General features: G+C 45.7%; 1 protein-coding gene across 1 annotated transcript; it reads left to right on the top strand.

The window, feature by feature from the left end:
* Window positions 1-9,827: 9,827 nt before the first annotated feature.
* LOC140898286 (L-amino-acid oxidase) lies at window positions 9,828-26,030 on the top strand. The gene is made up of 7 exons (XM_073311923.2): window positions 9,828-9,840; window positions 14,335-14,558; window positions 15,580-15,686; window positions 16,302-16,503; window positions 18,948-19,001; window positions 24,336-24,466; window positions 25,217-26,030. Exons 1-7 carry the CDS (start codon window positions 9,828-9,830, stop codon window positions 26,028-26,030), a joined length of 1,545 nt encoding a protein of 514 aa, XP_073168024.2.
* Window positions 26,031-26,244: the final 214 nt, after the last annotated feature.

The following is a 26,244-nucleotide window of genomic DNA, read 5'->3' on the forward strand; positions in this document are numbered from 1 at the left end:
CATACTCAGCCACCCTGCTCAGCCACCAGAGGGTAAAGCCACAGCTGTGCCCAATACACTCACTTACTCCTAAGAAGGGAAGAAATGAATGAGTAGCCCCAGTAACTCCTAGCTGCCCTACCCTCAAGGTCTATGTAGCCCACGTCAGAGTCTGAAGGTGGTTCTTGCTTCCCTAATGAGGCAAATAATCTGCTTCCCAATCTAGCCTCATGCCTAGATGGCAGGCATACAATTACTATTCTGTCTCCTGGTTCCAGAGCCAACAAGTCCAGCCCTTGCAGATCCTATCAGCCACACCAGCATTCCCAAAATGGGAGGAGAGGCAGAACTGCAAGGCTGCAATCAGCAGTACATGTCTTGATCTCCAATCTGGCAGCAATGCTTCTGCACTTCCTCAAAGCTCCCCAAAGCAAATTTCACAGGAGGCATCTCCTGGGATGGGATAAGTCACTCTGCATCCCCCCCTGTTCAGGGTTTTGCCTCCATTGCAGTCTGTCCACCAGTGAAATGCAATGTGTAGCAGGAAACCAATGACCTCATCTTTGACTCTGATTATGGTCATTCCATGGTCAACATGGATGGAATCAGGTGTGATGTGTATAGATATCAGCTATCCCTTGAGTATATTGTTAATTATGAGAGTCATTTCTAATGTGCAAGGTTAAAATCTGAATCAGACATGGCAAACCCATGAAAAAAATGCAGAAATTGGGCTTGTTTTTGGTTTAATTGGCTTCTGGGTTGCTTGTTGACTAGCTTTTAGCATGTAGCTTGTTGCTTGTTTGGCTTGTAGCTTGTTGCTTGTTGCTTCTTTTTTTTGATCGGCTCCTGGCAAACAGGGGCAAGGGGCAAGCAGGGGCAAGGGGGAAAGAGAGTCAGGGGTGCACAGCAGGCCCACCATAGTCTCAGATTGCACACTGGGGGGATCTAGTTACATAGAGTGTTGGGGTTCTTAGGGACTGGCTTGTTTTGGCCTTGTTTTGATATGGAATTAGCTTGATTTTGGCTTATTGTGAAAGTCGGGGTGCTTATTTACTGCGTGAAAGTTGGCAACTGTGATCTGAATCTGTTCTCTTCTCAGTGACACAGCAAGAAACTCGCACCCATCTCTGTTTACCCAAAATAGTGCCTATGTCCTCCCCCGCTCATCCCCGCCTGAGGAATAAAACCTGGAATGTTTAAATAAGATCATCAAACTACTGCTAGTTACTGAGGCAAGACTCTCTCAGAAATTTAGGGGAATCCTTTTTCTCTTCTGCAGTTACTGAAGCACCCTCCTGGATGATTGACAAATAAGGGTAAAAACCTTATTTCCTGATCAGATTGGCTCATTGCCTCCTCTGAGTTTACTAAATCCCCGATAAGTGCTTGGAAGATGTCGGATTGAATAGACTAGAAATAACCCAAAGAAACTGAAGGATGAATAGATCAAATGTTCTGATACTCCACAGAATTTGAACTACCTTTCTTTCACCACAAATTCAAAATCAAACCAAAAGTAAACAAAGAAATAAAATTGTACTCTTGTCTGCCTTATGAATCTGATATACTATCTCTCTTTGTGTGGATAACGTATCTTGTTCCACCAATAGGATGTCTCTTATTCTGTTAATCCCAAGAGAATGTGAAATGAAATGTCTCAGAATAATCAAAGAAAGTATGACATGCCTATCAAATTTAGAGGAACTGTAACTTTTTTTCTTTTTGAATGGTTGTTGCACTCTGAAATAATTATATTTATATAATGGAATTGCAGACCAGAAAAAAGATTTGGTGGAAGGAATAAGCACTTAGTGTGTATAGTTTTGAATATTAAGAGGAAGTGATTAAATGGGAAATTGTAATGACTAGTGTGGGTTAATATGCAAATATAGTCTCTGAAATGAGTCAAACTTAAAAAAAAGCCCTTCTGACCTGAAAAGAACAATAAAAACATTAAAAAGAACAGGAGTACTTGTGGCACCTTAGAGACTAACAAATTGATTTGAGCATAAGCTTTTGTGGGCTAAGCTTTTCTGTAGCCCACAAAAGCTTATGCTCAAATCAAATTTTTGGTCTCTAAGGCACCACAAGTACTCCTGTTCTTTCTGCGGATTCAGACTAACACAGCTGCTACTCTGAAACCTGAAATAAATATATTGTACATCAATGCCTTCTACTGGATATCGATGGAAGCAGAAGAGAAACTGCAGGAACTGGAATACGAGAGACTGTTGACAAATGTGCAATGGAAACTAAGAAGAGACCTTTTTCCTGGGGTTGTCGGAGAATGGTTATTATACACAAGGTCACTGAACGGAACCTCAGAGTCACTGTTTCCATTGAAAAGTTGATGGAGCCAAAAAGTGAAATCTGACACTTTGGAGCAGCCAATGGGGGCAGCCTCTCTCCTCCTCCAAAGGTTACCAGAACTAAGAGGCAATGGTGAGCCTCCATTTCAGAGGCTGTATTTCTCTTTGTTTTATTTAATAGAAGTAGCTGTAAGTTAGCGGCATTAGTCTGTGCTCTCTAGCTACACCTTAAAGAACTGAATTTTAGGATATTACTAAGTAATGCTATATGCTGGTTGTGATGCACTCTATATGATTTTATGAAAGTATGCTGATGAGTGTGAATATAATGTAACTACAATATTTTTCATGCAAAAGGTCTCTTGTAAGGTATCATTATAAAGCTTTATAAAAGGCTGACAAAGGAGGTGCTGTTGTCATCATGAATAGGTCGGAATATGAACAAGAGGCTGCTCGGCAGCTCTCCAACACGAGTTTCTACAAGCCATTACCCTCTGATCCCACTGAGAGTTACCAAAAGCAACTACAGCATTTGCTCAAGAAACTTCCTGAAAAAGCACAAGATCAAATCCGCACAGACACACCCCTGGAACCCCGACCTGGGATATTCTATCTACTACCCAAGATCCATAAACCTGGAAATCCTGGGCGCCCCATCATCTCAGGCATTGGCACCCTGACAGCAGGATTGTCTGGCTATGTAGACTCCCTCCTCAGGCCCTACGCTACCAGCACTCCCAGCTATCTTCGAGACAACACTGACTTCCTGAGGAAACTTCAATCCATCGGTGATCTTCCTGATAACACCATCCTGGCCACTATGGATGTAGAAGCCCTCTACACCAACATTCCACACAAAGATGGACTACAAGCCGTCAAGAACACTATCCCCGATAATGTCACGGCTAACCTGGTGGCTGAACTTTGTGACTTTGTCCTTACCCATAACTACTTCACATTTGGGGACAATGTATACCTTCAGATCAGCGGCACTGCTATGGGTACCTGCATGGCCCCACAGTATGCCAACATTTTTATGGCTGATTTAGAACAACGCTTCCTCAGCTCTCGTCCCCTAAAGCCCCTACTCTACTTGCGCTATATTGATGACATCTTCATCATATGGACCCATGGAAAAGAAGCCCTTGAGGAATTCCACCATGATTTCAACAATTTCCATCCCACCACCAACCTCAGCCTGGTCCAGTCCACACAAGAGATCCACTTCCTGGACACTACAGTGCTAATAAACAATGGTCACATAAACACCACCCTATACCGGAAACCTACTGACCGCTATTCCTACCTGCATGCCTCCAGCTTTCATCCTGACCACACCACACGATCCATCGTCTACAGCCAAGCTCTGCGATACAACCGCATTTGCTCCAACCCCTCAGACAGAGACAAACACCTACAAGATCTCTGTCAAGCTTTCTTACAACTACAATACCCACCTGCGGAAGTAAAGAAACAGATTGATAGAGCCAGAAGAGTTCCCAGAAGTTACCTACTACAGGACAGACCTAACAAAGAAAATAACAGAACGCCACTAGCCGTCACCTTCAGCCCCCAACTAAAACCCCTCCAATGCATTATTAAGGATCTACAATCTATCCTAAAGGATGACCCAACACTCTCACAAATCTTGGGAGACAGGCCAGTCCTTGCCTACAGACAGCCCCGCAACCTGAAGCAAATACTCACCAACAACCACATACCACACAACAGAACCACTAACCCAGGAACTTATCCTTGCAACAAAGCCCGTTGCCAATTGTGCCCACATATCTATTCAGGGGACACCATCACAGGGCCTAATAACATCAGCCACACTATCAGAGGCTCGTTCACCTGCACATCCACCAATGTGATATATGCCATCATGTGCCAGCAATGCCCCTCTGCCATGTACATTGGTCATGTACATTGGGTGGGGGGGATGTGAGAAAACCTGGATTTGTGCAGGAAATAGCCCAACTTGATTGTCATGCACATTGTGTAAAGAGTTGTCACTTTGGATGGGCTATCACCAGCAGGAGAGTGAATTTGTGTGGGGGGGTGGAGGGTGAGAAAACCTGGATTTGTGCTGGAAATGGCCCACCTGATGATCACTTTAGATAAGCTATTACCAGCAGGACAGTGGGGTGGGAGGAGGTATTGTTTCATATTCTCTGTGTATATATAAAGTCTGCTGCAGTTTCCACGATATGCATCTGATGAAGTGAGCTGTAGGTCACGAAAGCTTATGCTCTAATAAATTGGTTAGTCTCTAAGGTGCCACAAGTACTCCTTTTCTTTTTATTATAAAGCTTATAATCTACTGAGTGTACTCATCCTATTTGTATAAATATATCACTCTTGTATCTGAAACTAGAAATATGAAATATAACTCTGAGGGCCTATTGTAATTATGCAAAGTGTGGGCCATTGATGGTGGTTTGGAATCTTGATGGCTCCCATCAACCAGGACAATTGACTGCGGATGGCTGTTTGCAGGGAGACCTTCCTGTGAGTCAGGCTGGGAGGAATGAAGGCTTGGGGTCTCACGGGAAATGTGACCATGTCACCTGGTACTGAAATCCATCTTAAACCTGGTGCTTTTCCATTTGGGGGTGAGGGGGGAGGACCCAGAGAGACAAAGGATTCCCGTCTTGTGCCAAAGCCATATAAGGGGGTGGAACAGAACAAACGGGGAGCCATCATGAGGAATTCCTTAGCTATCACCTGAGCTGGAACCAGAGGAAAGGATTGTGCCCAGACTAGGAAGGTGTCCAGTCTGTGAAAGAAACTTATTGAAACACCTCTAAGGATGAGATTAAATCTGTATTCAGTTTTTATTATGTACTAGACTTAGACTTGCGTGTTTTATTTTGTTTTTCTTGGTAATTCACTTTGTTCTGTCTGTTACTACTTGGAATGACTTAAATCCTACTTTCTGTACTTAATAAAATAACTTTTTACTTATTAATTAACCCAGAGTATGTATTAATACTTCTGTTCCACCCCCTTATATGGCTGGGGGGGGCAAACATGTCTCTCTATCAGTGTTATAGAGGGCGAACAATTTATGAGTTTACCCTGTATAAGCTTTATACAGGGTAAAACGGATTTATTCAGGGTTTGGACCCCATTGGGAGTTGGGCATCTGAGTGTCAAGGACAGGAACACTTCTGTAAGTTGCTTTCAGTTAAGCCTATAGCTGTTAGGGGACGTGGTTCAGACCTGGGTCTGGGTTTGCAGCAGGCTAGCGGGTCTGGCTCAAACCAGGCAGGGCACTGAAGTCCTAAGCTGACTGGGCAGGAAAGCAGGATCAGAAGTAGTCTTGGCACATCAAGTGGCACCTCCCAGGGGGTTTCTGTGATCCAACCCATCACAGTTTCTCCTTTAAAGCTCCATGTTGGTTGGCCTAAAGGAAATCTCAAAGAATAAATTTAAGAAGAGTAGGCTGAAAATTTTCTGACAGCACAGAGTTCCATTGAATAATGCCGGTTTGATGGAACTGAAATGTTCTGTGGGAATGTTATTTCCAACAAAATGTTCTTTGACACCAGGTAGACAGGCTGCCAGCCTGCCCACCCTCCTGCCAGCTTGCTGCTAGGCAAGCTTACAGGATCCCCAGAGCTCCTGGATGTGAGGCAGCTTGCATGGGTGGCTGCCTGGGAGCTGAGTCTCCGTGGGAACGCATGGGTCACAGGCAGCCTGCATGGCATCTTGAGTTGACAGGCTCCCTGTTTGTGCAGCCAGGTAGACCTTCTTCCTTCTGTGAAATCTTCCGAGATTTGTCACTGAATGGAAATTCCATTCCCACACAGCTCTACTCTTAAGCGATTGCTTTTGCTACTTGAAACTAGTCCCTCTCAAACTAAGCAGCAGGAATTAAGCCAGGAGCACATTCACAGAATCAATGAGACAAAGTGCAACTTTTATTCGCTTGCGAGTTTTTTGATGTGTTGTGTCAATTGTATTAGAAGTCCTTGTATCAGTAGACACCCTTGCAAAAGGCCCTTGGGCAAATAGATAGATGGACTTTGTCAATAGGTTCTTGGAAATGACCTCACCATCTACTCTAGGAAGCCCTAAAGAGAGGGGTTTGGCCAGAGAGGCCAGGAATGTGCTTATTGATCTGATCTCCTGGCAGTCTCACACAAGAGAAATTCAGCCTTAACAAGACCAATAGGTCCAGATTGTCCCTGCAGCTGAGTAATGCTTCCCTTGCCCTCCTGCATGGCCACGTAGACCCTGCCTGGATGATAGCTCCAGATGCAGAAGCTCAGTGTCAAGATTTCATCCTGCTGGGATTTCCCAGCTGACAGAGAATGCAGCTGCTGGTCCTTGCAGACTTTCAGGCCATCATTCTGGAGGCCACCTTTCAGAACAGCCTCTTCATTGCCCTTGCTGGGACTGCCTAATCTCTGTTTTCTGGACATCAGTTAAACCGACACCACCATGCCCCAGGTGCTGCTCCTTCTCCTCTCCAGGAAGAAGAGCATCTCCTATGTTGGCTGCATCACCCAGATGTACATTTTCCTCTTCCTGGGGATAACTGAGTGCGTCCTCCATGCCATGGTAGCCAATGACCAGTACGTAGCCAACTGCCACCTACTGTGCTACACCCTTATCATGAGCCGGCTGATCTGTGTCAGGATGACAATGGTCTCCTGGGCCTGCGACATTTCCTTTGCCACAATGCACACCAGCGTCACCATAACTCTGCCCTATCGCAGCCAGGATAAGATTAACCCCAGCTTTTGTGAGGTGCTGGCCATTTTGAAGTGGGGCCAGTGTGGACGCACATGGGTCAGTGAGGCGGTAGACTACTCCTGGCCCTGTTCTCCTTGATCTTGGTCTCTTATGCTTTCATCACAGTGGCTGTCTTGAGGATATGCCCGGCTGAAGAGAGTTTCAAGGCCTTCTCCAACTGCGCCTTACCCATCACTGCGGCGACACTCCTCTGTGGTGCTGCCATGTTTATGCTCCTCATCTCTGGCTACTCTCACCAGAAGTGGCTGAAGCTCCCTAGAAGTGGGGGGCCACTGATGCTGGAACCATGGCCCCACCCCATATGCCGCCCCTTCCCCCGAGGACCCACACCCCATGCCGCCCCTTCTTCCTGAGCCACTGCTCTGGCCCTGCCTATTCCTCTGAGGCCCCACCCTCATACCACCTCTTCTCCCCAAGACGTGGCCCTGCGCACTCCTCTCCACCCACTCCTCCCATTGCTCACCCTTATGGCCAATAAGAAGTGGAAGGGCATATCCCTCCCCCATTTAAAAGTGATGGGGCCATGGCCCCCTGACTCCCACTGTTCTGGCATGCCTGGCCTAGAGGGGGACGTAGCCATGGGGAACAGAGGAATCTCCCAGGTTAAACCAGAGATTGGCCAGGCAATAGAGAGGTAGGGTAGGAAGGACTCCAGGGAAATAGCAACAGTATGTGAGATTGAGCAGATCAGGATTGTTCATTTTAGGGTCCCTGAGCTGGAATCCAGAGTAGTGGGTGGGCCTGGGCTCCACTACCACCTGCTGGAAAGTGGCACAGGACCTGGAGAGTTGGAATGGAAAACTGTCTGAGACAGTGTCTGCAAAGCTAGTACGGTGGGACTTTGTTACCTTGGTAGGGGGAAACTAGAGGGCTGAGTCACAAAGAGGGTGCACCCCAAGGCACACAGAAAGCATAGGGCCACATCATGAGCAACCAATGAAAGGGGGTGCCAGATGGGGCGAGAACTAATTCCCAGGCCCAGCCACAAGGAGGCACACCTGCAGCGCGTGAAAGCCCTTTACACTGACTGACAGAGAATGTTTCCTGTTTTGCAGTGCAATTGCAAAAGATAGCTGGGTGTCAATTCCTCTCTCCAGCCCATTCATCCCATGTCATTCTTGGCATATCAGTTATAAAGTTGTGCAAGAAGATCTATAATTGCAGAATAAGCAGAATGAGTAACTGCTGGTAATAGCAATAGCTTTGACTCATCCCTTCCTGGCTAATTAAGGAGTTCCCACGCTGCCTCTGAAAGCACATTCCATACAGTTAGAACCCTTTTGTGTTTCTGGACTAGTCTAATAATGGCCCCAGTATGGCCAAAAATATTAGCTTAGAATCTGAACTGCGTTGGGGAAGCAAATTATAACTAGAGCTGGTCAGAAGTGTCAAACAAACTTCTTCTATTGAAAAAATACTTTTGTTGAACATTTAAATTTTTCATTGGAAAAATATGTTTCTCTGAACGTTTCTTTTTCAGGGAAAATTTTCAAAATAGAATGATGAAGTAGAAAATTATTTAATTTCAAATAGACTTTTTCACCAATGCTGAGATTTCCAGGATTTGAACTGAAACTGTCAGGATTTCTCCCTCCCCGACCTGCTTTTAGAAATGGCATGTCAGTGCTTGCACTTTCTTACACTGAATTTTTGGTATTTCCCCACCTGTTCTTTGCCTTTTTTCCCCTTCTGGTCTCTTTTCCAATGGAAAAACTGTGGGAAAGACTCTAAAGTGAGAGAAAGTAGGGAAAACCACAAATGTTAGGAAAGAAAGGTTTTATTAAAGTGTGAGAAAATGGCAGGGGGGACACACACATTTTTATTACCAGCTCAAAAAGTGTGAAAAAAAGAATTTTAAAATGTAAAATAAATTTTTTAAGTTTTCATCTTGACAAAGCTTTAAAAATGGCTTCACACTTTGTCATTTGGGGAAAAAAAGAAAGGCATGTAATACAGAGAATATTTTTAACCTACTTTCTTATTTGCCTTTTCTCTCTTTTGGAAAAGTTTTTTTTTTTTTAAAAAAGCGGTAGAGCAAGAAAATAATGAAAATTAAAAAACTGAAAATCCAAAATCCAAATTGAAATGATCATGTGATTCAAAATGTGGAAATGTGAGACATTATTCAAAATTGACCATTTGTGACTGAACTCATATTACCTTACAAGAACATAGAACTACAGATTAAATAAAATTTCAAATGTTTTGAAACCCAGGAAATACAGATTTTAACTTGTGCCTCTGAAACAAAGCACCCATTGTGGCTAACTAGTGAAAGAACACACTGGTCCAGAGAAAGAAAACAAGCCAGAGAATGACTCCATTGCCTAGTGGTTAAAGCGTTGACGTGGGAGACCCAGCATCCAGTCCCTCTGTGCCAATGACTTTTTTTCCACACACGGGAACAGCTTCAGCAGGAGAGAGGATATCAGCTCATGAGGATATGGAAGGAAATGTGGAGTGGTTTCCAGGAAAGAATAGGAGGCTGCCAGATTCAGCAGAGTGTGGAGGAAGATAGATGGGACAGAGTCTACTACCACAATTCCTTTGTTCCCAAGTCCTATGTGCCTGAATGGAGCTGACTCAACTCAGAGTAACCTGCAGGCTATGAGCTTGTCACAGGAGGAGGTCCTATAAGACCATGTGACAGCCATCTCCCAGTTTCACCAGACACAGAGTCAGCAGTTCCTGCTGGGATATTCATCAGTCTGCCTATATAAAAGGTGGGTATAAAATAAGAGGGCAAGTGGATGACTCCACCCACCATCTGAAATGGACAGGTTCTGTGAGTGAAACTTCTCTTTGAGCTTTTTCAGAGCGATGGGATACATTATTCTTTTGGGCACATCTTACTGTATCAATGGGCTTTCGTGTTTCACATCTTTCTCTCTTATCGTCTTTCTCTTTTTGTCTTTTTCTTCCTCACTTTCAGTTGAGCTTCTCCCAGAATCCTCAACTCCTCTTTAAGTGTGAATTTAGGAGGAAACAAACACCAGAGTGGTATTTTCGGTTGCACTTGGCCTCAGTGACACTGTGGGACGCAGGTATAGCTGATCTGCACTTTCCATGGCTGTGGCTCAGTGATTAGATTCAGTTAAAACATTGAGAGCAAATTATATGTTCACCAAGGGAAGGGACAACAATGTTGTAAGTCAGTGCTGAACGTATTTATTTTTATACAACAGAAAAGCCTTTGAGATTTTAAATACATTTACTCAAAAATCAAAGTACTGATGATGCTGTTGACGTTCTTGTGGGGGTTCTAAGGAATTGTTTCCTTGAGTTAACATGGCAAGGGTGCTCCCAATTGCAAGCTGTTTTTCCTCACAGTATATGTTAGACGCCCTGTTTATTTCTTGTCCAATGTCCATTTGGAAATGTGGATGGAAGAGAAATGCAAATATTATTATTATTACGGTTATTATTTTATTTTTATTATATTTATTATTTATTATACCTTGGCTGACTGTTTTCACCTGCAACTCTTACAGTTAAATTGTACGGTGTATTTCACAGTCCTGAATTAATCTGCATTTAAAACTCTAGAAAACATGACCTCTGAAGGAAGATTGGAAAAAAATGGGTTTGTTTAGTCTGGAGAAGAGGAGACTGAGAGGGGACATGACAGAACAGTTTTCAAGTACATAAAAGGCTGTTACAAGGAGGAGGGAGAAAAATTGTTCTTCTTAACTGGCAAGAAGCAATGGGCTAAATTGCAGCAAGGGAGGTTTAGGTTGGACATTAGGAAAATGTTCCTAACTGTCAGGGTGGTTAAGCACTGGAATAAATTGCCTAGGGAGGTTGTGGAATCTCCATCAGTGAAGACTTTTAAGAACAGGTTAGACAAACACCTGTCAGGGGTGGTCTAGATAATACTTAGTCCTGCCTTGAGTGTGGGGGACGGGACTAGATGACCTCTCGAGGTCCCTTCCAGTCCTACACTTCTTAGATTCTATGATTGCTATCATGTCCTTTTATGGTTGGAAGGGCTCCATGAATAGGACATGGTCTGTCCTTTCTTTGAAGATAGCTGAGTCAAAGCATGTTTCTGGAAAACTAAGTTAATTTTAATGCTGGTCAAAATATGTCATTTGAAGAATATTTTTTTAGGAAAATTTACCTTAGTTCTAAACAAAAAAGTTGATGGGAAATTTTTAATTGTCTTTTAAAAATACATTTTAATTAAAAACTGAGGATTGGATACATTCTGCTTTTCAGCAGCTGAAGCTGATTTGTAACATCTGAAACAAGTAAAGAAAAATGCATGTCTTGTGACCATTTCCAACTCACATGAGCGTCCTTACACCTCTCCCACCAGGAAATCCCTGCGGTTCCATGACTGAGGTCAGCTGGGGAAGGAGACCTAGGAGGGAGGATGTAGTGAGTTCCCTCTCTCTGCGACTGATAGAAGGTTTAAGGGACTAAGAAGCAAACAGGAAACCTCTAAGGTGAGCCTGGTGCTTGAGTGGCTGTCAGGAGCCATTGAGGGATGACAGCCTTCCTGCAAAACCCTGGGAAGGTGGGGAGAATTGAGCCAGGTATAGACTTTAGGGTGGAGTGAAGCAGAGGAGACTGAGGACAGATGTGCATGGTAGCTGGGTCCCACCTGCAAAGGAGAGGGGTAGCCAGCTGAGGCCAAAGATGTAGTTATTTCTATGTTTCTGTTGGACTTGTTAAATCAGCAGTTCTCAGATGGGGGTCCATAGCCCCGTTCAGGGCCACAAGCAGGTTTCAGGGGTCTGCCAAGCAGGACTGGTATTAGATTCACTGGGGCCCAGGGTAGAAAGCTGAAGGCCAAGTCCCGCCACTCAGGCCCAAAACCCAAGCTCAGACGAAAGTCGAAGTCCAAGTAACTTAGCTATGCAGGGCACCTGTGGCATGGGGCCCTGGGCAATTGCCCTGCTTGCTACCCCCTAACGCTGACCCTGCCTTTTATATGCAGGAAAACAGTTGTTGAGGCATAGGTGGGTCGTGGTGTTTTTATAGCCTGTCAGGGGGGCCTCAGAAAAAAAAAAGGTTGAGGAGCCTTGTGTTAAAGGGTGCCGTGGTCCTGGATGGGGTCAGACATTTGAAGGTGTCGTAGACAGAAGGTCAGGCCACTCCTACAGACAAAATAGGTCAAAGGAGACAGGAGGAAAACTGAAGCATAGTTGTGTCAATGTCTCATACGGCCACAACTGAGCGTGGTGCACTGGTGCCAGAAACAGGAGGGCCAGGAGTCCATGCCCCCCCTCCACATACACACATTTTAACAAAAGAAACATTATGCGCTGTGGGAATAACATGATTATGCTGCTAAAGGTCAAGATGCACTATCCCCTTCAGTGTCACTGCAAATAAACAGGCGTGGTGGCAATCCTCCAGCCCGTGTTTCAGCCTATCACATCGGAAGATATGGATAATTGCAGAGTAAGAAGAACATAATAATTGTCAAGAGTATCGATGGCTTTAACCCAGTCCTTCCTGGTTTTGCTTTTTGCTAACAGTTTCAACACTGTAATTAAAAACACATTACATGGGTGTTTATGGCTGTGGTGATCCTGTACCATTTTTGGTTTCATGGGATAGTTATTTAGAATATAAAAACATAAGAACAGCCATACTGGGTCAGACCAATGTTCCATCTAGCCCAGTATCTTTTTTTCCGACAGTGGCCAATGCCAGGTGCCCCAGAAGGAATGAACATAACAAGTAATCATCTAATGATCTGTTCCCTGTCGCTTATTACCAGCTTCTGGCAAACAGAGGCTAAGGACACCATCCCTGCCCATCCTGGCTAATAGCCATTAATGGACCTAACCTCCATGAATTTATCTAGTTCTTTTTTGAACCCCGTTATAGTCTTAGCCTTCACAACATCCTCTGGCAAAGAGTTCCACAGGTTGACTGTGCGTTGTATGAAGAAATACTTCCTTTTGTTTCTTTTAAACCTGCTGTCCATTAATTTCACTTGGTGACCCCTAGTTCTTGTGTTATGAGAAGGAGTAACAGGATTTGTGGCAGGATGTAGCCCTGTATCCACACCCTCCATATTATTATGGTAATAATCTTTGTACCAAGTATGTCTTTTAAGGTATCAATTGAAAACTCATAATTTGATGATTAATATTGTCCTGATAACGTATGTGTGGCAACATTTTCATGCAGTTATAAGATTCCACTGTATGGTGTTTTTAACTCATGTCCCAGACTGAGGTTGGCAAACAGCTCTGTCTCAAACAGAGGATTGTGTGTTCTGCTTTATTTGCATTGAAGCAGTGAACAGAGTCATCAAGCAGGAAAGGGAGATAAAGGAAGCTCAAAAAGGTGAGGAAAAAGCAGCAGAGTCACCAATGCTGTGAAATGTGGGACCTCCATGCCTTTGTCACCTTCAGTTTAGACCAGTCAAAAACTGATAAGAGTGGAAAATGTGAGTGTTCACTAGGAAGGAGCTTTCCATTGAGAACATCATAATAATCTTGCTTTGAAAACTGCGCTGACAGCCTGTGAACTTCCAGACAGAGTTCCGTGTGTTGATTTGATTTTAAAGCTGTAACGGGTTAGGGGACTGGTGACCTCATGCACCACGTATTTCTTTGTGTGATCCTTCTGTAACTGCACTCCACAGGACACAGAGCTCCTTCATGGTCATCGAGAGGGGGAATCACAGCTTTCCATTTTGAAAAAACAAAAAACTTATCTTGAATTGTGGAAAGCAAAAGCAGAACTGAGGGGATTTTTTTAATGGCATAAGACAGAGACTCTGGTTAGGTTCCTCAATTCACCTCATGAAGTTAAGTCTTGAAGACCTTGTTCAGTCACATTGTCCACCATGGATGAATTTCTCCTGCATCCATTCGCACAGATCATGGCTGGCCCCCAAAATCATCACATCCCTGTGGTATGCACAGATCTAAGTGAATCTGTGGGGCCCAGGACCCTCAGTGGTAGACTGGGTGGTGGGCCATGTGTGGTACCAGCCACTAACAGAAAACAGGATACTGGGCTAGAGGGACTATTGGTCTGACCCAGTATGGCCTTTCTTATATTTTCCAGTTTATAAGAATGCATGAACTGTGAGAGGATTTGAGAACTGACTTCCCTTCTCTGGATTTATATGCTGATTGTATTGGATTGTAATAACATTCCTGGTTTGTTAATATAACAGAGCTCTGCATTTGAGGTTGTTAGCCTCTTCCTAGAGATGAGGAGTAGCATGTCAGTGATGTTACTAAGCTGCATGGTCTCAGAGAGTGAGTTTGCTTCAACATGGGTGTTTTCTTTGCATCTCTGTTTCTAGTATTTCTTCAGCTCTTCCTCCTTGTAGCAGTCCTGAGCTCAGACGGTATCCCTCACAAACTGAAGGAGTGGGAAAAATGCTTTATTGACTCTGACTATGAAGAACTGGTGGATATTGCCAAAAATGGGTTGGAAAAAGCATGTTGTTCAAAGAAGGTGGTGATTGTCGGGGCAGGAATCAGTGGACTCACTGCTGCCAAACTGCTGAAAGATGCTGGTTGCAAGGTAATTATAATGACCAAGAGGAGCCAGAGACAGGCCAGGGAGGCAGTGCTCCTCTGAAATAGTCTTATCATTCCTTTTTGATAGCGTAAACAATGCTGAAGAACAAAACGATGTGAACTGAAGTAAACTGGGTGACTTGTGAAGGAAAGAGAGAGAAAAATCTATTATTTTGATTTCCAGACAACATGTTCATTGTCTTGAAGTTAAGGTTATTAGCGAAATAATAGCATAGCTGTATGAAAAATAACACTGCAGCTAAAAAAACCCTAATCCGTACCTTTTATGGAAATGGTGATTAGTTAAGTAAATGTTCCAAAAGATTCAAATGCCCTAACAGTTCGCATATTTCTGACAAAATTCTCTACCTGTGAAACCTGATATTAACTATCTCATAACAACTTTAACTTTCACTCTTGTTTGTTTGTTTGTTTGTTTGCTTTGTTTTGTTTTTCCATAGAAAAAGCTACTGTCTTGGGCCATGGGAAGGACCCAAATCCATTATCCCTATAGATTGCCTAAACATCCTCTACTCCCCCTTCTCAAAACCACCCAAGAACTACAGCCCCTGAGTCTGGAAAAGTCAACAGAGATAGCTTGTGTATTTATATTTGAAGTGCTTAGTTGATGTTGTTGGTTTAAAACCTCCCTCACTGAAAATCTGGCATTAATAATGAATGGAAAAATCACTATTACTGTGAAAACGTCCATACTGGAATGTGTTCCTTGAGTACCCAATGCAGGAATACAGCCTGATTCTGGAAGCATGGTTGAGCACATGCTTAACTTTAAGCCTATGCTTAAGTCCTATGAAGTTGAAATTCAAGTTGAGCATATGTGTACCTGCTTTTCTGAATCAAGGCCTGTATGCTTACATATCATCTGAAATTACTTTGATAAAACATTAATGTTCTTTCTTTGATGGCCATTTACAAACGAAAGGATGTGGGATAAATCAAGCCCTACCTACAGCCACTAGGTACCAGCAAAGGACTGAAAATCATGACCTGTGTTTTGCCCCTAGGTCCTGATTCTGGAAGCCAGTAACCGCGTGGGAGGACGTATCTTGACCTATCGAGAAAAAGATTGGTATGCGGAGCTGGGAGCCATGCGTTTGCCAAGAGACCATAGGTAATACACAGTTGCCCTCCTCACCCGCCAGCCTTTTTCAGAACAGTGGAAGCCCCATTTTAAAGACTTTTATGATAATTCCAAGAAAAAAAATCTTTGAAGGCTCAAATTTGGGTAGGTTAAAATCTCTCTTTGTGTGGACTAATTGCATTGCATCAGATAGTCAGTCTGTGTGCACGGACTGAAATCTCTATGGAGCTGTAACTCTTCCTGCATAGATGGGATGGGACTGGGTGGGCAGAAGTGCAGAGTGGGTTGAATTATGACAATCTACTCCACCAGCCAAAATGCCAAGTGGCATTTTTTCAAAAGTAAATTGTTTAGTGCATTGTTTTGTTTCAGTTTTAGCAAAATGTTTCATGACATATTTAACTACAATTTTTATTATGAACATATTTATCATCATTATTGAACTAGTTATCCACATTTTTCATCTACTGCAAAACAGGGTTGAATGTGAATTTAGCAAAATATAGATTTGGGGTCATATGACACACAAATAATGTCATTTACCTAGGTAGGACTGGGCCATTCATGCTCGGGACCATATATGAACATATAAAATTCTTTCTCATTTTGGAATTTTTCTCTTTTTACTCCTTTTCTTTTCTTTAGGGTTGTGCGTGAATTTATTACCAAATTCAAACTTAAACTGAACCCATTCTATAATACTAATGACAATGCCTGGTATTTGGCTAACAACATCAGGGCAAGATCTGGAGATGTTGACCGAAACCCTGATATCTTGCAATACCCTCTGCTTCCCACAGAGAAAGGGAAATCTGCCAGTGAACTTTATGACCAGACACTGGATATGGTATGTGTGTTGTGGAATGGACTTTTGTACTGTAGGTCTTCACTTCAAAGTTAGATTTTGGTCCTAAACCCCATCTCATCCACACACAAAACCATCTTGCTCAACTTAAGTGGTCCTTTCAACCCAGGCTAGCTGGCATTGCTTCAGGGAACAGGTGCTGGCTTTCTCCTTTCCCTGGGGGTGCTCAAACCCAGATCAACCCCACACCCTGCCCCCACTGCACCCCTTCCCCCCTTCCCCCATGCTCCCACCACTGCCCCACCCCTGCTCCACCATAGGCCTCACCTCCACTGCACCCCTTTCCACCAAGGCCCCACCCCCACCCCACCTCTTCCTGTCCCCACTCTGCCTCCGCTCCACCTCTTCCCACCCAGTTCCGGCCCCTCTCCCAAGCGCACCCTCTCCCCCAGTGCCTCCTGCACACCATGGAGCAGCTGACCACAGCAGGCCAGAGGCACGGGGAGGGATGGGGAGGAGTTGATCAGCTGGACCCACTAGTGGGCCGGAGGTGCTGGGGTGTAGGGGGTGGCAGCTGACTGCTGGTGGGTGCTAAGCACCCGCTATTTTTTTTCCATGGATGCTCCAGCCCTGGATAAGGTATGCTCCAGCCCTGGAGCACCCACAGAGTCAGTACCTATGGCTGAGGGTATGAGTTAGAGCTAAGGGTCTGTGTTCACTTGAGCTAGTAGGCAACTCAGTGTGTGCAGTGAAGGTGCAAGCTAAAACCCTTGAGTTCTGATAGTCCTCCAATGCCTTCCCACAATCCCCACCCCCAGGTGCCCAGAAATATAAACTAGTTCTGGGAAAGAATCATAGAGTGGCTCAGCTTACTACGGCACAGAGAACCACGGAAAATGGCCCCAGAAGTCCTAGCAGTATACACATGGGTGAATGCGTCACCAGAGAGGGTGCAGTATCTCAACTGAGAGGAACAGACCCCTATTCAAATCCCCACTGCTGATCAGATAGAGGGAAGACTTGCACAAGAGGTTTCCCACATGCTTGGTGAGTACCCAAATCCCTGGGAAAAGCTATGAGGCTGGTGCTATTTCAAGACACACCTTAGGCTCCTGACTCTAGGAGAGGCTTCACAGTTGAGATCCCCAAGCAGAGATAGGCGTTGAACGCCCTGGGAGGGGTAGGGATTAGGACACACCCCTTTTTTGGCATCTCTCGTTGGCCAGTTTAGCTAGCTCAGCCTGCTTGAGCCTTTTGTGGATCCCATTCTTAGGTGCCTAACCTTTCTTCCACCCTTCATTGTGTAGGGAGCCTGAGAATGTGACTGTGTGAATCCCAGTGATTTTCTAGACACCTAAAAGTTAGGTGTTGAGACACGTAGCACTGCAATGTCTATATCCATTTGTGAATCTAGCCTCTTGCGATATTTCCAAAAGATCAGTGTGATTTCAATAGGATTAAAGACACATAGGTGCTTTTGAAAATGCCAGTAGATGCCTATCTGCCTCTTTAAACAATGAAATACATTTGAAAATCTGGTTCTCTTTTTACCTTTAGGCTCTGTCTACCGGATAGATCTTACAGCGGCACATCGCAGCTGTGCCACTGTAAGATCTCCTGTGTAGCTTCTCTACGCCGGCAGGAGAGAGCTCTCCTACCGGCATAATTAAACCACCCCCAATGAGCTCTCCCACCGACATAGCGCTGTCCACACCAGTGCTTTTGTTAGTGAAACTTTTATCGGTCAGGAGGGGTGTTTTTTCAGACCATGGATGGATAAAAGGTTGACCAACAAAACTGCTACTGTAGACATTGCCTTAAACTATTAATTTTATTGTTCAAAAAGTCTGAGCGAAAGCAGTTGAGACAGCTGGAAAACTGCAGGAAAGGAAAACAAAAATTACCGCTCCTTATCCCCATTCATAGGCACTGACTCAGTGGGTGCTCCAGGGCTGGAACACCCAAGTTAAAAAATTAGCGGGTGCTTAGCACAGTGCCAGCAGCCAGATCCCCCCTCCCCCAGTGCCTCCTGTCCACCGGCGGCACCACTGATCAACTCCTCCCACTCCCTCCCATCACCTCTCACCTGCCTTGAACAATTGTTCTGAGGCATGCAGGAGGCTCCTGGAGGGAGGGGGAGTAGTGGCGATGGGGCACACTCAGGGGAGGGGGCAGAAATAGGTGGGGCAGAGGTGGGAAGAGGCAGGGCAGTGGTGGGGGCTTGGGGGAAAGGGCGGAGTGGGGGTGAGGCCTGGGGGGGGTGTCGAGCACCCACCAGCTAGAGGAGAGGTCCGTGCCTACGTCCCCATTAAAAAGATCTTGTTAACAGCTCTTCCACCTGAGCAGTCATTTCATGTCCTGCTCCATGGGCATATGCACTAGGATACCACCTATAAGTACGTGATCACAAACAGGGAAAATAACCAATCTGCAAAGGTAGAGCTGTGATTGTGAGACTAGCAACTGTTTGCCTTGTTGCTCCCCAGGTGACAACAGACTGCAGAGTTTTGAAAGAGAAATATGACTCCTTTTCCATCAAGGTAATTGAATAAGGCATTCCAGTATCCTGTGCCTGATTTCCTAAAACTTTCCTCACACCAGCTAATGCAACACCTTGTGGGATAGATTGTGCCATGTTCACACAGTCCATGGTAGGAGGTATTACATCTGAATCCTCCTACACCTCCTGGCTATGCGGAGGAAACACGGTTGCCTCATGGGGCCTTGCATACTTTCCCCTGTGGTCCTCCGGGTTCTGCATTGCGGAACGGGGAGGGCAGGGCCACGGACCCATATCTTCTTTGCCTACATTGGTCAGTAGAAAGCAAACGGTCTCTGTGCTCCCATCGGTCCTGTGTTTGTGTAGTGAAGACAGGACCCTCCTCCATACCTATGTAACTGACATGGCATCTCTTCTTCTCACCCTGGGTCTCTGAGTGGCATCCAACTATGTGTCCTCATCCATGGTTATTTCAATGAGGCACCCTTCCTCTGTGTACCTGCCCATCATTATTTTTAATCCATACGAAAGTGGCTCTCAACCTTTCCAGATGACTGTACCCCTTTCACCTGATTTTCATGCATACCCCAAGTTTCAGCTCACTTAAAAACCACTTGCTTACAAAATCAGACCTAAAAATACAAAAGTATCACAGCATATTATTACTGGAAAATTGCTGACTTTCTCAATTTTACCATATAATTATAAAACGAATCAATTGGAATATAAATATTATACTTACATGGCAGTGTGTAGTATATAGAGCAGTATAAAGAAGTCATTGTCTGCCTGAAATTTTAGTTTGCACTGACTTAGCTAGTGCTTTTTATGTAGCTTGTTGTAAAACTAGACAAATATCTACATGAGTTGATGTACCCCCTTGGAGATCTCTGTGTTCCCCTAGGGATACGTGTACCCCTGGTTGAGAACCACTGCTGTAGGAAGTGTGACCTGGACCATGGCTGTTTAATCAAAGGCAATAAAATCTTGCTATGGACACTCTGAATGAAATCCTGCCCCCACTGAAATCAATGACAAAGCTCCCGTTGATTTCACTGGGGTCAGGATTTCACCCAGTGAATCAAAAGGGATGGGGGATTGTGTCCTGAATGGGATCATCCGCCTTACTCCAGTGATTGGTTATGAGGAAGCTGACAACTCACACAGGAGGGTAGCTGATGTTTGGGATGGTATTCCAGTCACCTGGGCCTCTAAGGCCTTGTCTACACTAACACTGGAAGTTGATCTAAGTTACGCTAGTTAAGTTCCGTAACTCAAGTTCACGTAAATGGCATTGACTTCTGTTGGGTCTGTGCCGTGCTATGTTGACAGGAGACACTCTCCCATCAACATAGCTTCCGCCTCTCGTTGAGGTGGGGTACTGAAGTCGACAGAAGAGCGCTCTCCCGTCGACTTATCGCATCGTCACCAGGCCCGCTAAATCGACACCGCTGCATCAATGGCAGCAGCACCGATTTAGCATGGTAGTGAAGACAAGGCCTAAGTCACTTTGTTTCTCCCTGCCTCCAGCTCGAGGAAGTCTTTGTTGTGGTAGCTGAGTGGCAGCTCCCTGACACCACCAGCCTTTCAGTCACACAAGCTCTCTCCTCTGGGCCGGGCCAGTCGTAGCTTTGCCTTGCGGGTGGTTAACAGTATGTGAACCCCAATTCCCGAGACTCATTTCCCTGTGATATCCAGTCCCAGCCGCGGGCTACTCACAGAAATCCCAGCTCCCCCGCAGTGTACCTCAGTTTACCAGTTTTACTTTAAACCACCACTCCTGTAAACCACATAGCCCTGGTGAGCACTTATAAAAGAATGAAAGAAGGTTTGTTTGAGAAAGAATAAGTATTTAACTAGAATTGAGAGAAAGTGATTAGAAGCAAATGGCTAGAATATAAAAGCATAAAACACAAAGCTGGGTGTACCCTTCTCAATAGTTACTTTTCCAATACACTAAAGTAGGCTTCCCCTGCAAAGCTCAGTCTGTTGCAAAGTTGGCTGGGTTCACCAGAATCAGCATCAAAATGTTCATGCAAGGCCCCTGCTCCTTAAGGCAGGGGTCCCCAAACTTTTTATGTCATGCTCCCCCTTACCCATAATGTAATCTGTCTGCACCCCTTCGGGGGCCGAAGGCTGGGAGCCGGGGATCGGGGCCAGAGCTGTGACTGGGGTTGGGGCCAGGAGCAGAGCCACTGCCAGACCTGGAACCGTGGCTGGGAACTGAGCTGGAGCCGAGAGCCGGAAGCCTGGCTATGGTCCCTGGCTGAGGCCAGGGCCGGGCCATGGTCGGGGGCCGGAAGCCAAAGCCAGGGCCTCAGCTGGGGTTGGGGTTGGGCTGGAGCAGAGATGGGGGCAGAGTGGGGCTGGATGGTGCTCCTTCCCTGCCCCCAATGGGGGCTGGCCTGGGCCCCATCAAGCCCCCCGCACGTTCCTCCATGCCCCTCTAGGGGGGGCATGCCCCACAGTTTGGGGACCACTGCCTTGAGGGGTTTTCTCAGTGAATGAATCCAGAATGCCTTCCCTGACACTCTGTTTATACTGAAACAGTCTTTTGCCTTGATTCATAGCCAGGGCCATCTCCTGCCTGTTATAATGGGTTTTTTTTTTTGATAATTTGTTCTGGGATGTGGCCAGGGTAGTGAAAAGAACCTTGCATTACCTACTGGCTGACTGAGGGAGGGGAACAAGTCCCTCTGGTTTGAATGAGTTGTCACCTAGACACAGTACCCCGATGACTAATTTTTACCCCAAGTCCATCAAGCATACTTTCAGTATAAATACTTTATTCCTGATGTAAGCAGTGTCAGGATGAGCTCCACCCTGACATCTGGTGGTGAGGTGTGGCAACAAACATCGATATGATGCTAGAGTGCGTTCGCAGGAGCTCCAGCCGGGGGACAGAGTCCTGCTGCGAAATTTGGGTATTGCTGGCAAACACAAGATAGCTGACAGATGGAAGGCAATACCTTACCTGGTGATGGAAAAGCTGGGAGATCTGCCGGTCTACAAGATCAAACCTGAAGACGGTCCAGGGCAAATAAAGACGGTGCATAGAAACCTTTTGCTCCCTGTGGGGGAATTGGTAAGCACCCCTTGTGAGATGGGCCACGGCAGGGCCGCCGGGCAGAACAGAGGTGCTAGACCAAAGCCGCCATCCAACACAGACAGTGGGCCCCCTGCAGCTAACTTACCCCTATTCTGCACATCTGAGAGTGAGTCTGAGGAGGAAGACACAACCCTGGTGTATCCTGGGATGGAGACAAGATTTCAGTCTCGATCAGCTGAACCAAACGAGAGTTTTCCCTCTTCCGCCCTAAACCCAATGGCGGAACTATTTAGGCCCCTTTCTGATACCCCGGTGCTGCTGATGAGACCCCCCTGTGATGACAAACACAGGTTATTGGACAATGGGGACAGACAGGTAGAGGATGTCCTGGGCACCTTGGACCCTCCAGCGTTAGAACTAGGAGTGCAGGGGCCTACGCCAGTAGCCGAGGGACCCTCCAGGGAAGCCTCTCCATCCGTCACTCAAGAGGATGTTCCCCCTACCTCGGCAACAGAGATTCTCAATAGACGAGACAGGGTGATAAGACCAGTGAAACGGTTAACTTATGATGCACCTGGGGTGACTAGTGAGGAGCCAATACATTTAGCACACAGGCTTGTGGAAGCTAAAGTGGGCTTCCTGAGGCCCTTTGGAGGAAACCAATGAGTTGGTATAAAGGGAGTGTGATTTGTCGGGACGACAAAGTCTCGGCTGGGGGGAGGATGTAAGCAGTGTCAGGATGAGCTCCACCCTGACATCTGGTGGTGAGGTGTGGCAAGTTGTGGAAAAGAACTTCAGGGGCCGATCTCATTTGCATAGGCACACCCACCACGCCTAGAATGAGACCATAGCTGCCCAAATGGTCACTTTGGCTGCTGTGGGATCCCCAGTGTCTCTGTTATTGGGGCAGGAAGAATAAATTGTTATTACCCTGATTATGGGAACTGTGCTTGGAACTGTACGTGGCCTTTTGTTATGATGGAGGGATTCACCATCAACTAAGTAGCACTCGCTAGGCAAGGGTCATGGGTTCCAAAACTGTGTGAATGGAGAGAGGCTGGGGACAAGTATTAATACTTGGTGGCATGGGCCCCTGGTGAGGGCCTTACATGCTGATTGCACTTCCTCCTCTCTCCACTGTGGAATATCAGAGCTAATTTTGATTTCATTAGAAGTCTAGTTATAGGCTGCTGAGCTGACTTTGGGCTGACAGTGCACCAGCACTGGGGCTCCCCTACTATAAGCTGAATTCACCTAAGAGCTGAAATCACTGAGTGTTGTGTTAAGTAGTGGGGGAGCCTGAAGATATATTGTGGAGCAGTTTGCGGGACGGCTGGTGAAGCAGTTCGACGCGGAGCAGTGTGTGGATGGCAGGAGCTGCTTGTGGGCCGTGGAGCTGAGTTCGTGGGGCAGCTGAGCGAAGGAGTTCGTGGGGCGGCTGACGGAGCGGAGCGCAGCTGAGCGAAGGAGTTCGTGGGGCGGCTGGCGGAGCGCCGCTATGGAGCTATGGGGCGGTCAGCTTCAGATCACGTAAGGTGCCTCTTACCCCCGTCCCATTTCCACCCAGGTTGGGAGGTAAAGCTCCGCCGATAAACTTTCGAACTCTGGGGCTGCCCTGACCAGGGACAGAGACTTTTGGGGCATTGGACTTTTGGGGTTGCTGGACTCAAGAACCAAAGGGAAAAGGGCATGCCCCAATTTGTCTGGGGTGGGGTTGTTTTTGCTCATGGGTTGTGTTATGAATCCTGTTGGGGGTGTTTCCCCAACATAATGCCACATTGTTTCTCTCTGTTATTAAAAGACTTTTGCTACACTCAGACTATGTGCTTGCGAGAGGGGAAGTATTGCCTCTTGGAGGCGCCCAGCGGGGGTGGTATATATTTGTCCCAGGTCACTGGGTGGGGGCTTGAGCCGGTTTGCATTGTGTTATTGGAATGGAACCCCTAGATATTGAACCCGGCCCTTGTTGCTGCCAACTCTGACGGGCAGAAGGGTTACATTTTAATATTACCCATACATACATCTCGCCACGATTATGAATCTTGACAAGTTGTGAGCTTTCTGGAGATACCTTACATGTTACTATTCATAGATAAATAGCTTGTAAGGTGTGTTTGGTGTAGTCAGTTTGTCAGGTCTGAGCTGAGAGATGTTTGCAAAGAACAGGAGACTGTTTGCCAAGGGGTCTCTGTATCTCTATGGGTGTGACCTTTGGCTAACCCTTACGGGTACTGATTAAGTCCTATGTTCATCTCTTCAGCTGTCATGGTTCAATGTGGATATGATATGCATGCACTTTCTGCCCTTCCTCTCTTCCCCAACCAGGAATATTTGATTAAAGAAGGAAAGTTAAGTAGAGGAGCCATTGACATGATTGGTGACTTGCTGAATATAGATGGTAGTTTCCACATGTCTTTTCTGTACTCGGTCATGGATGATATTGCATTCAAAGAAGGGTAAGAAGAAGAGTATCTTTAATTACTTGCTTTATATGGAGAAGAACATGTATCTATGGTAGGATCTGTCTATCGATCCATCCATCTTCTGATATAATGAGGTTGATAAGAAGATAGATGTATCTTATCCATCTATCTGTGCGGCCAGTTGCCTTCTTTCAAGTAGGCACTGATGGTCTGAACTGTCACAGAGGGCAGGTGTTCATTACTATGTTTCTCTAGCCATACAAGGCAGGGAACACTTTCACAAGGGATGAGATGGACATTACTGAAAATGTCTAATGGGGAGCGTTCCTATGGAATTCACTAATTAACTTCTGACTGAGGGTACCTGTAATAGTGATATCAGAGCATCACTCTGTTGTATCGAGGGAACCCTTTGGTCAAATGATCCAGAATTGGGATTACTAACCCTACCCCGTCCCCAGGAGGCACACCTAATTCTAAGGCAATCTCAGTAATCATGCAGAATTTAGATCACGTCGAAGAGTGAAGCTTTAAACAGAAAGCTTGTCTTAACCTTAACTACCGCAGACCTGGCAGTTGCCTGTAATAAAAGAAGCCGGAATTGAAGTAGTCACTGGGGGAGGAGGGGATGGAAGGGGTAAATTATATCTTCAGCTAAGCAGCTCCTTACAGATCCGCTTATTATTTTTGTGATATTCATTCAGAGAACTGTTAACAGAAGCTGTAATTCTTCTACCATCATCTCCCCCCTCCCCGCCCCCCGCCCCACTGCCTTTCTTTCAGTTTTGATGAGATCACGGGGGGATTCGATCAGCTTCCAGAGGCTTTCTACAAGACTATGCATTGGGATATTCTATTTCAGTCCACAGTGGTGAAGATACTACACAACAATGAAAAAGTGAGAGTGTTTTATCGCAGGCCACGCTCATCGCTCCCCTCCTCAGTGACGGCCGACTATGTCCTTGTCACAACCACCGCAAAAGCCGCACGGCTCATTAAATTTTCTCCACCTCTTTCCTCCAACAAGACCCATGCCCTGCGCTCCCTCCACTACTCAAAGGACGTGAAGATTTTTTTGGTCTGCAGGGAAAAGTTTTGGGAAAAGGATGGAATCTATAATGGGAGGTCAATCACTGATCGCCCCTCCAGATTCATCTACTACCCCAACCACAATTTCTCCAGTGGGGTGGGGGTGATCCTGGCTTCCTACACTTGGGATGATGATGCTGAATTCTTCGTTCCCCTCAGTGATGAAAAGTGTGTTGATGTGGTGCTGGAGGACCTGGCAGAAATCCACCAAATGCCCAAGAATTATATCCAGAACGTCTGTGATAAACATGTGATCAAGAAATGGGGCCTGGACAAATATTCGATGGGAGCATATGTTTCATTCACCCCGTACCAGTTTGTCGACTACTCCAAAGCTTTGTTTCAGAATGAAGGGAGGGTCTATTTTGCAGGAGAATACACTGCTCACCCTCACGCCTGGATCGAAACGGCTATGAAAGCTGCTGTGAGAGCAGCCAGAAACATCCATGCTGATATCAGTGCATCACCTAAGTGGCAACAGAAAGAGCTGAGGGAAAATGAACTGTAAAGGATTTCGCAAAAAGAAAAGGAGTACTTGTGGCACCTTAGAGACTAACCAATTTATTTGAGCATGAGCTTTCGTGAGCTAAAGCTCACTTCATCGGATGCATACCGTGGAAACTGCAGCAGACTTTATATACACACAGAGAATATGAAACAATACCTCCTCCCACCCCACTGTCCTGCTGGTAATAGCTTATCTAAAGTGATCATCAGGTTGG

Source organism: Lepidochelys kempii, chromosome 14, assembly GCF_965140285.1.
Source record: "Lepidochelys kempii isolate rLepKem1 chromosome 14, rLepKem1.hap1, whole genome shotgun sequence".
In the NCBI taxonomy this organism is placed as follows: Eukaryota; Metazoa; Chordata; order Testudines; family Cheloniidae; genus Lepidochelys; species Lepidochelys kempii.

Bases quoted from the DNA above. Each gene is read 5' to 3' on its own strand.
- LOC140898286 (XM_073311923.2), top strand. The intron at 16,504-18,947 runs GTATGTGTGTTG...GTTGCTCCCCAG, and splicing joins ATGACCAGACACTGGATATG to GTGACAACAGACTGCAGAGT. The intron at 19,002-24,335 runs GTAATTGAATAA...TTCCCCAACCAG, and splicing joins ATGACTCCTTTTCCATCAAG to GAATATTTGATTAAAGAAGG.